Raw genomic sequence first — 11,617 nt, 5'->3', positions numbered from 1 at the left:
AGGCCACAGGAAGTCAGGAGGACTCCCCCAGAAAGTTGGGTAGGTCATTGTGGGTCTCAAAACTCTTCCAATCCCTGAACAGCAGTCTTAATTTATCAATGTAATCGACCCTCTTTTGGACGGGTAGCTGTTGCTCAAATTGACCCTCATTTTTCATTCTAGTTCTCCGGTGAGTATTGATGTTGTTGGTCGTCACAGAAAGATAGCGGGTCGTACTGTATGCAGCACACACATCCTCCCCTCCTCCAGTCACCTGACAGCTTTAATCCATTGGATTCATCCACATCAGTGCAGCTGTGTGGCAGTTGACAGCTATCACTGAGAAAAACTAAGATAATCTCAATCATGTCCACCATCCATTAAATAATAACCATGGCAGTAACACACTTAACGATGATGTCCAGAGACAGTGGGTGGGTGGATGGCAGTTGCCTATGTGTCAGACAACTCTTGCCCTGCATGAACTCCTGACTCAGGGCAAAGTTCATTCACCATCTCAAGTCAATATCCTTGTGGAAATGTACAAATGAAAAATGTGTTGAAAATGCATTGACTGTATTGCTGTGTTGCAATGTAATCAAAACATATTTTCACCCAGTCAAACTCAAAGCAAGCTGGTTTGAAAAGCAGTTTGCAGGTTTGTTGCAAGTTACATAGAAAATATGTTAAAATGACAAGCCGTGTGAAATTCTCAGTAGTCATTACCTATCAATGTGACTTTGCAGAATTATTTAGGTTATTACATCCCATAATCTCTCACAGCAGGCAGTCATTGGGAACAAGCAAGAGGACAATCAACAAGGTCATTTATTTGTCATTGTGTTTTATATACACTCCTCAAAAAAAATAAAGGGAACACTAAAATAACTGAATGAATTAAATATTCTTATTAAATACTTCTCTTTACATAGTTGAATGTGCTGACAACAAAATCACAAAAAATGATCATTGGAAATCAAATTTATCAACCCATGGAGGTCTGGATTTGGAGTCACACTCAAAATTAAAGTGGAAAACCACAGTACAGGCTGATCCAACTTTGATGTAATGTCCTTAAAACAAGTCAAATTGAGGCTCAGTAGTGTGTGGCCTCCACGTGCCTGTATGACCTCCCTACAATGCCTGGGCATGCTCCTGATGAGGTGGCGGATGGCCTCATGAGGGATCTCCTCCCAGACCTGGACTAAAGCATCCGCCAACTCCTGGACAGTCTGTGGTGCAACGTGGCGTTGGTGGATGGAGCGAGACATGATGTCCCAGATGTGCTCAATGGGATTCAGGTCTGGGGAATGGGCGGGCCAGTCCATAGCATCAATGCCTTCCTCTTGCAGGAACTGCTGACACACTCCAGCCACATGAGGTCTAGCATGGTCTTGCATTAGGAGGAACCCAGGGCCAACCGCACCAGCATATGGTCTCACAAGGGGTCTGAGGATCTCATCTCGGTACCTAATGGCAGTCAGGCTACCTCTGGCGAGAACATGCAGGGCTGTGCGGTTCCCCAAAGAAATGCCACCCCACACCATGACTGACCCACCGCCAAACCGGTCATGCTGGAGGATGTTGCAGGCAGCAGAACGTTCTCCACGGCGTCTCCAGACTGTCACGTCTGTCACATGTGCTCAGTGTGAACCTGCTTTCATCTGTGAAGGGCAGAGGGCACCAGTGGCCAATGCCAATCTTGGTGTTCTCTGGCAAATGCCAAACGTCCTGCAAGGTGTTGGGCTGTAAGCACAACCCCCACCTGTGGACGTCGGGCCCTCATACCAACCTCATGGAGTATGTTTCTGACCGTTTGAGCAGACACATGCACATTTGTAGCCTGCTGGAGGTCATTTTGCAGGGCTCTGGCAGTGCTCCTCCTTGCACAAAGGCGGAGGTAGCGGTCCTGCTGCTGGGTTGTTGCCCTCCTACGGCCTCCTCCACGTCTCCTGATGTACTGGCCTGTCTCCTGGTCGCACCTTCATGCTCTGGAAACTACGCTGACAGACACAGCAAACCTTCTTTCCACAGCTCGCATTGATGTACCATCCTGGATGAGCTGCACTACCTGAGCCACTTGTGTGGGTTGTAGACTCCGTCTCATGCTACCACTAGAGTGAAAGCACCGCCAGCATTCAAAAGTGACCAAAACATCAGCCAGGAAGCATAGGAACTGAGAAGTGGTCTGTGGTTATCACCTGCAGAACCACTCCTTTATTGGGGGTGTCTTGTAAAATTGACTAATTTCCACCTGTTGTCTTCCATTTGCACAACAGCATGTGAAATGTATTGTCAGTGTTGCGTCCTAAGTGGACAGTTTGATTTCACAGAAGTGTGATTGACTTGGAGTTACATTGTGTTGTTTAAGTGTTCCCTTTATTTTTTTGAGCAGTGTATAACCTACAGTTGTTTACCAGCCTGTCCTGCTCCATTCAACGTAGGACAGAGGCAATGTAATACATAAAACATGTTAAATAAAATAAATGTATTGATAGAGCAAGTCTTTTTTCGGCAACAGGCATTCTGTGTTTTTAAACCCTGGTAGTGGACTACATTTGAAACGTACAGTCATTTAGTAATTGATACATTTACAAATCTAACTAGACACCAGTGTGGGTTGAGGGAAGCAATCACTACTCTTCAAATACTTGATCATCTGAAGCACACAGGCCTCGGGGCTGCATTTGTTAGAGGAAACACATTGACAGAGGTCCCGGGGTGTAATGTTGTGTTTTCAGGAGTCAAAATCTTCACATTTATTTCTTCAGACAGGAGACAATGTAATAGCATACTGCAAAACCTCTGTTTGGTGTAAAATAAATCCCAGCTATCATCAAATGCATGCTCTAGGGACATGACAAAGTCTAGCAACTATCTTTGATGTATTGAAAAGAGCAGCAGCAGCACTTAAATTCCAGCTGGCTGAGTTCTGAATGAGAGGCCGTGCTCAAGTCTCCAAGGTATTGAAAGGAGGACTTTGCTGTTTTTACAGAATCTGTTTTCAGTGTCTATACCTGCTAGACCTTGACTTTGTCCATGTCTATGGTTGACATGGGCACCTCCTCCTGGACAGCCACAGCCCCACTGGTCTGGCAGCAGTTGTGCTGGTGCTCCTTCCAGTCCTGCAATAAGAATAAGGCAGACGAAAGGAGTGAGACAAGTGGTCAGTGGTGGGTGAGTTGAGGGGGCGATTCAATCTCGACACAATTTCAGGTAGTAATGTTTTTCCCTCATTTTGCCCGTTTTTGGTTCCTAAGAGTAGGCTGTTTGATTGAATCACACCCCCACCACTGACGAGGGATCAGTAGTGGGGAGGGTGGTGGGCTGTGATCCAATCAACAGACTTGATGACATGTTCATGGGTCCTAAGAGACCTTTTATGCCCTGCAGAACGAAATGAAGCCGAGCTGACACGACCCCTGACAACTTAGTTCAGTGACACGGTCTGTAGAGGGTTAAGTCTTACCTTTCTCTGACAGAAGGTGGAGCAGTAGTTGACCTTGTGGCATCCCGTGCATTGGCTCATGGCCTCCCGTCCACAGTTCACGCACATTTGCTGTGGGAGAAAGTCACAGAATGGAATCGAATTACAATCTAAAAAAGGGATAGAATTGATTTGAAAATGAACTGGAAATCAGATAACGCAGGTCATACTTAGCATGATAGAAGAGGTTTGCTTCTCCAGGGGAACCAAGAGGCACAAAATGTCACCGCTGGCTTTTTTGTTGATATGATACCAGGGTTACATTTCCCTTTCCCCCATTCTATCTAACAAATGCTCTCAGGTGGGATAAGTCATGTAGCTTCAAGGTTGTTTGTTTCTCTCGTATCTATATTGTTTATGTGTGTGAAGTATCAGGCATGATATTTCAACCAGCTCTGACAGTTTTATCCTCCAAGGGGAGACCTGGATAAAAGAGTATTTTTCTCTTTAATGGACTGAATGGAACACAGCCAAGAGAAAAATAAAGAGAGAAAGAGAGAAAGGGAAAATGAGAGAAAGAGAGTAAGAGGTCTCTCCATGTACCTTGATGATGATCTCTGTAATTTCTGAGCCTCTCTTCCCCTCTGGGTCATCTGGGTGCTGGAATGATATCTGACTCTGGAAGGGCTGGGTGAGTGTACACTGCAGGAGGGAAGACCGCAAATAGAAGTCAAACTAAAAAATTTTAAACACCTCAAGACACCCAGCATTTCCCCATGGTCATGTTCAATAGGCACAAAACAGAAGAAAATGCTACAGTGCGAAAACTTTTCACTACATTGTGCCATAATGACCATGACCCTGGACTAACCACCAGGGTCTCCTCCAGTCCCCTCACCTCCTTCCTGCTGCCGTGGATCTTGTCCTGGCTGAAGGCATCATGGCCTGCCTGGCAGTGGCAGGCCTGCTTGGCCTGGTCGATCAGTGCCTTGAGCTGCTGCACCGTGCTCAGCAGGCTGTTGGCCGTCTCCTCCAGGTAAAGCCATGTCCTCTGGCCCTCCCTGACCCCAGACACCTCCAGCCCCCCGTTCACCAGCCCCGGGGATGAGGATGGAGACTCCACCTTGGCCTGGGGGGCCATGGCCAGTGCCGGTAGCGCTGTCAACACTGTAGGGAGAGAGGGAGGGGTTAGATTAAACCTTTCCATTCCAAAACGTACAATGAGAGTATTCAATAATACTTTAATTATTTGAGGCAAGGATTGTAGAATATGGATTATGAACCAATATACTCTCAATAAGGGCATTGGTATGCATACAAACAATCAATATTTTGTTTGACAGAAAACAAATATGCATTTAAATGTGTATTTATTGATAATAGCGATTGATAAGAATGTTAGGCCCGTCCAATTAATATGTAAGGCAGACTTTTTTTTAAATCCGGGCAAAAACTACCTTCTGAAATCATGTCAACCCCAACAATAGCTGCCCTTCCTCAAACCTTGATCGCCCCACACCTAGTAACTCCTGACATGACTCCTTATTTTATGCTTCCAAAATAAGACTGGAAAAGGGGGGAAACGTGGGTGGAACGAGGGAGAAAATTAGGCCAGATAAGCCTGCGTGCTCCACCCATTGTCCAAGCATCATGGAGGAGGAGAGATACGTCTGTGGCAGTGGCGGTCAGTGTCTTTTAAGATGAGGACAAAAAAAATATTCATGAGCATGTCCTTATTTCTATTACAGCATATTGGATGACTGTCATTCATATTCCATTCACCCAGTTCAATGTAACAGCGACAGGTTTAGACTACTTCATGATACTCAAATTTTCCCTATACTCATCATGAGGTTGCTACAACCTAGCATATGAATGAACATTTACAACATAGGTGCAGACAGGTCGAGAGACAAGTACAACAGTTGCAAAGTTTCTATTGGATAAATTCAAGTATGTGTTTCCCTGTTTTGTTCCCTTTGCTTCCGTTTAAGAAAAGTTTTTCAACAGAATTGGCAGAATGAATACACCCGTTCACACTTAAACACAGTTCACTTTCATAGCAGCCACGTTGTATTCCTTCTCGCGTCTATGCGCTTTCCTCCTCTCACCTCTTCCTTTCGCTTTTGGACTTAAGTGCACAACACGTCAGCTGTATGTGACCAGGCGAAAAAACCTTTCCACGAAAACCACTAACAGCCTACATCGTTCTCACCATATTAGCTAAAGTAACATCATAGTTAGCATAGCTAACAGAACTAACGCTGCGCCACTCGGGGCTCCCAAGTGCTTGAGGTATCACTACAGACCCCCTGGTTTGAATCCAGGCTGTATCACATCCGGCCGTGATTGGGATTCCCATAGGTCGGCGCACAATTGGCCCAGCGTCATCCGGGTTTGGTCGGTGTAGGCCGTCAATGTAAATAAGAATTTGTTCTTAACTGACTTACCTAGTTAAATAAAGGATACATTTTTAAAAACATGTTAGTAAACCAAATAGAATCAAGCAGTAAAGGTTACAGTGTACAGTCAGTAAGAGTTACACCGGCGGGCCCCGGTGGCAATACATTTGTAAAACCAAAAGCTTACCTTGACTGTTCAAGTGTTGTGTTGGAAAAATATAGCCAGCTAGCTAACATAGCATCCCTCTCTTTGAGCAGGGTGTTTCAGTAGGCTAAACTAGCTAGCTGCATTTACTAGCTAAGTAAGTGACCCTGAAAAATATACACTCTTGAGTCTCTTTCATTTTGGAATAAATTAATCTGTTAAAAACTTAAACTATTGTCTCTCTCTCTTTGAGTCAACTACTGACCACATTTTATGCACTGCAGTGCTATCTAGCTGTAGCTTATGCTTTTAGTACTAGATGAATTATCTGATCCTGTGATTGGGTGGACAAAATGTCAGTTCATGCTGCAAGAGCTCTGATAGGTTGGAGGACGTCCTCCAGAAGTTGTCATAATTACTATGGAAGGTGGCGAGAACCCTGAGCCTCCTAGGTTTTGAATTGAAGTCAATGTACCCAGAGGAGAATGGAAGCAAGATGTCCTCCGGCTACACCATGTGCTACCCTACAGAGTGCTTTTGAGGCAACTGTAGACCTTTGCAAAATAACAAGTATTTGGTGACACGTGATTATATTTAGTTTTATCTAAAAAGGTTAACTTTAATGTTTTACCATTTAAATTTTTTATGAAATTCACTGAGGAGGATAGCCCTCTCCTTCCTCCTCTGAGGAGCCTCCACTGGCCTGTGGCTGTGGCTCAGGGAAAGGTTTAATAATCATAGGGTTCCACCAAGCTGCACACCGTTGGAGAGATAAATCACTAGTGGGCTTTCATCTTCCACCAACTGTACCAGAGAGCACAGCAGAACAGACAAAGAGCAACAACAGTCTAAACAAAGAAGCCCCATCTACTCCGGTGGGAGAGAGGGAGATGGAAGGACAGAGAGCGACAAGCATCATCACATACATCACAGGAGCCCTAACACACACACACACCGCATGAGATGAGGCTCAAGACACACAAACACACACCCTGCATGCAGTCATACGCTCCCCATCCAACCTGAAAGAGCTCAAGAGGATCTACAGAGAAGAATGAGAGAAACTCCTTAAATACAGGTGCGAAGCTTGTAGCGTCATACCCAAGAAGACTCAAGGCTGTAATCCCTGTCAAAGGTGCTTCAACAAAGTACTGAGTAAAGTCTGAATACTTATGTAAAATGTGTTTATTTTATTTATACATTTGCAAAATTTCTAAAACCCTGTTGTTGCTTTGTCATTTTGGAGTATTGTGTGTAGATTGATGAGGGGGAAAACTATTTAATCCATTTTACAATACGGCTGTAATGTAACAAAATGTGGAAAAAGTCAAGGGGTCTGAATTCTTTCCGAATGCACTTTGTGCGTCACTATGCAGTGTAGTCTCCCACTCCCTGCCGCTGAAAAACATCCCCACCGCATGATGCTGCCACTACCATGCTTCACCGTAGGAATAGTGCCAGGTTTCCTCCAGATGTGACGCTTGGCATTCAGGCCAAATAGTTCAATCTTGGTTTCATCAGACTCAATAATCTTGTTTGTCATGGTCTGAGAGTCTTTCAACTCCAAGCAGGCAGTCATGTGCCTTTTACTGAGGAGGGCTTCCATTTGGCCACTCTACAATAAAGGCCTGATTGGTGGAGTGCTGCAGAGATGGCTGACCTTCTAGAGCTCTGTCAGAGTGACCAGCAGGTTCTAGGTCACCTCCCTAACCAAGGCCATTCTCCTCAGATTGCTCAATTTGGCCGGGTGGCCAGCAATAGGAAGAGTCTTGGTGGTTCCAAACTACTTCCATTCAAGAACAACTGTGTTCTTGGGGACCTTCAGCGCTGCAGACATTTTTTTGGTACCCTTCCCCAGATCTGTGCCTCAACACAATCCTGTCTCTGAGAACTACAGACAATTCCTTCAACCTCATGGCTTGGTTTTTGCTCTGACATGCACTGTCAACTGTTGGACCTTATATAGACAGGTGTGTGCCTTTCCAAATTATGTCCAATCAATTTAATTGATCACAGGTGGACTCCAAGTTGTAGAAAAATCTCAAGGATGATCAATGGAAACAGGATGCACCGGAGCTCAATTTCAAGTCTCATAGCAAAGGGTCTGAATTCATCTGTAAATAAGGTATCTGTTTAATAAACGTGCAAACATTTCTAAAAAAACTTTTCGCTTGGTCATTATGAGGTATTGTGTGTTGATTGATGAGGAAAACATTTCATTTAAACCATTTTAGAATAAGGCTGTTATGTAACAAAATGTGGAAAAGGTCAAGGGGTCTGAATACTTGCCGAATGCACTCTATATACAATGCATGGGGTGGAAAAGAGGACATTCATTTGAGCAAGGAAATATAATCAACAATGACCAACCCCATCATATCACATCAACAGGTGTGATGCAAGCTTGTGATTGTTCATTCAAAACAACGTTTTCCCCCTTCAGACAGCTAACATCTTCCACCTATCAAACCAGGTGTGTGTGTGTGTCAGTGGAGGCTCCTCAGAGGACCATCCTCAGTGAATTTCATTTATTTTTCAAAGTGAAACATTTAAAAAGTTATCATTTTTAGATAAAACTATACTACATATATTCACTTCAACAAATAATTCAAACAAATTGTTTAGCCATGAAGGTCTACAGTAGACTCAGCAGCACTCTGTAGAGTAGCACCATGGTGTTGCAGGAGGACAGCTAACTTCTGTTCTCCTCCGAGTACATTGACTTCAATACAAAGCCTAGGAGGCTCCGTCTTCAACCCTTTTCATAGACTTACACAGTAATTATGACTACTTCCAGAGGACATCCTCCAATCTATCAGAGCTCTTGCAGCATGAACTGACATGTACCTAGTACTGAAAGCATATGCTACAGCTAACAAATGAATTTCTTCAAAAATGAAGGTGGAGAAAGAGAGATATTTCATAATTTCTCTCTTCTCACTTAGGTAGCAAATGCAGCTAGCTAGTTTAGCCTCCTCAAACACCCGGCTCAAACAGAAGGATGCTATGTTAGCTAGCTGTCTATGAATATCAAAACACTGGAACTCTTTCAAGTCAAGGTAAGCTTTCGGTTTTACAAAATTATTGGCACCGAAGCCGCAGGTGTAACTGTTAAACTGCTTACTGACTGTACTGCATGATTGTAGCAGGTTTACTAACGTGTTAGTTCTATTAGCTATGTTGACTATGATGTTACTTTAGCTAATATGGTGACAACGATGTAGGCTGTGTGTAGCAGTTATGATATGAAGGTATGGATTGGAAAGACTTTTTGGCCTGGTCACAAAAAGCTGATGTGTTGTGCAGGAAAAGGTGAGAGGAGGAGAGCGTGAAGATGCGAGAAGGAATACAACGAGCCGTTTGTATGTTTCTATATAAGTGAACTGCTTGCATATGATTAGGGGTGTATTCATTCCGCCAACTCTGTTGAAAAACTTTTCTTAAGCGGAAGCAAACAGAACAAAACGGGTATAAGCAAACAGAACAAAACGGGTATAAACATACCTGAATTTGTTCAATAGAAACGCTTGCAACTGTTGGACTAATGATTACACCCTAGATCAGCTAGATGCAGGCAAGAGTGTGGAAGGCGATATTGAATGTCACGGTCTGTCCATGTGTCACTGTCACCTCAAATTTTTATCTTGACCTGTGTGCACCTACTGTGTAAACTTTCATTTATAGGCTGTAGCAACCTCATGATGAGTATTGGGAAAATTGAAGTAGCCTTATCCTGTCACATTGAACTGGGTGAATGGAAAATGAATGACAGTAATCCAATATGTTGTAATAGAAATAAGACCGTGCTCACATTACATTTTTTTAAATATACATATATATACACAAATAAATAAATAGACCTCATCTTAAAAGGAACCGACCGCCACTGGTGTGTGTAGACATGCATGCGGGTGTGTGTGTACGCTTGAGTAAAAGAGATCTGCAGGGAGTACATCAATGCACTTGCACACAGCACGGCTACAGACAAAAGGCTATATTTGCAAACAGACTGATTGTATGCAGTTTCCAGAGCACTGAGACAATCACTCCGGCTGTGTTGATGGACAGCCTGTTTGTGTTGGGGCATCGTAATACAGAATTATATAAGGATGCTGAGAGAAAGAAAGCGAGAGAGAGAGAGAGAGCTTGAGAGCAAGCAAGATAAAAATAGGAAAGTGAGCTATAAAAAGTTGGGGATGAGACGAGATAAATATATGGAAGAGAAAGTGAAGGAAACAGAGAGAGAAATATGTGGAAGTCAGAGAAAAAGATACAGAATGAGAGCAAAGAGAAAGCGAGACAGACAGAGAGTGAGAGGAAGAGAAGGAGAGAGAAAGTGTGAGAGGAAGAGGAGAGAGAAAGTGAGAGAGAGCGCGAGTGTGCGAGAATTCAAGAGCTAAAGAGAAAAAGAGAGGGACGGCTAGAGAGACTCCTGAGAAGAGTGACACCTGTGATCTCCACCTGTAAAGCCTTGATTAGAGGATCAATGTCCTGGAGGTGCACAACGCCCCATAACATCCACTGCAGAGGGAATACAAGTCAAAAACACTCTCCTAGGAGAGGAGAGAAATAATTCCCTCAAACTTAGTTCCTCATTCTTCACTTGAAAAGACTGAGATGCATCAGGGGTTGAGAAGAGGCCTCTAGAACAGACAGTACAGTGCAATCCTAACTAGTTGGCCAGAGAGAACAACAAAGAAAACAGAAAGACAGCATGCCAGGCAGACAGAGAGTGCATCAGTCCATACCAGGGTTCTCCAACTCTGTTCCTGGAGCTCTACCTCTAGGTTTTCATTCCAACCCTAATCTAGCACACCTGATTCTAATAATTAGCTGGTTGATCAACTGAATCAGGTTAGTTCCAGCTGGGGTTGGATTGAAAACCTACTGGAGGGCATCTCTCCAGGAACAGGGTTGGAGAGCCCTGGTATATCCACTAAACAAAGACATATATATATATATATATATATATATGACATTTGTAATGTCTTTATTGTTTGAAACTTCTGTATGTGTAATGTTTACTGTTAATTTTTATTGTTTATTTCACTTTATATATTATCTACCTCACCTGCTTTGGCAATGTTAACACATGTTTCCCATGCCAATAAAGCCCTTGAATTGAATTGAGAGAGAGAGAGCACGAGCGATGGGAACAGAGAGAGAGAGAGAGAGAGCGAGCGATGGGAACAGAGAGAGAGAGAGAGAGAGAGAGATGGGAAGAGAGAGAGAGAGAGAGATGGGAAGAGAGAGAGAGAGAGAGAGATGGGAAGAGAGAGAGAGAGAGAGAGAGAGAGATGGGAAGACAGAGAGAGAGAGAGAGATGGGAAGAGAGAGAGAGATGGAGAGAGAGAGATGGGAAGAGAGAGAGAGAGAGAGATGGGAAGAGAGAGAGAGAGAGAGATGGGAAGAGAGAGAGAGAGAGATGGGAAGAAGAGAGAGAGAGAGAGATGGGAAGAAGAGAGAGAGAGATGGAAGAGAGAGAGAGAGAGAGAGAGATGGAAGAGAGAGAGAGAGAGAGAGAGAGAATGGGAAGAGAGGAGAGAGATGGGGAGAGAGAGAGAGAGAGAGAAGATGGGAAGACAGAAGAGGAGAGAGAGAGAGATGGGAAGAGAGAGAGAGAGATGGGAAGAGAGAGAGAGAGAGAGAGAGAGAGAGAGAGAT

The 11,617-nt window shown here is 43.8% G+C and overlaps 1 protein-coding gene across 4 annotated transcripts in view; it reads right to left on the bottom strand.

Annotated features, from left to right (window-relative positions):
- Positions 1 to 789: 789 nt before the first annotated feature.
- The window catches only part of deaf1 (DEAF1 transcription factor), a 20,948-nt gene continuing 10,120 nt past the window's right edge, over positions 790 to 11,617 (bottom strand). Inside the window, exons 10-14 of one of the 4 annotated variants that reach the window (XR_004211160.1) lie at positions 4,305 to 4,573; positions 4,010 to 4,108; positions 3,637 to 3,889; positions 3,449 to 3,538; positions 2,340 to 3,104 (exon numbers count right to left, since the gene is read on the bottom strand). Coding sequence is in view for 2 of the 4 variants with exons in the window: in XM_020492360.2 (XP_020347949.1) it covers positions 3,000 to 3,104; positions 3,449 to 3,538; positions 4,010 to 4,108; positions 4,305 to 4,573 (563 nt within the window). In the remaining 2 variants the exon portion in view is untranslated. Of the gene's footprint in view, positions 3,105 to 3,448; positions 3,539 to 3,636; positions 3,890 to 4,009; positions 4,109 to 4,304; positions 4,574 to 11,617 lie in introns of all 4 variants that reach the window. The other 3 variants (XR_002256271.2, XM_020492360.2, XM_020492359.2) reach the window with 3 other exon arrangements.

This window comes from Oncorhynchus kisutch, linkage group LG10 (assembly GCF_002021735.2).
Source record: "Oncorhynchus kisutch isolate 150728-3 linkage group LG10, Okis_V2, whole genome shotgun sequence".
Classification (NCBI taxonomy): Eukaryota; Metazoa; Chordata; class Actinopteri; order Salmoniformes; family Salmonidae; genus Oncorhynchus; species Oncorhynchus kisutch.
Note: the sequence above shows the minus strand (reverse complement) of the source record. Positions and strands in the feature narration are given on the sequence as shown.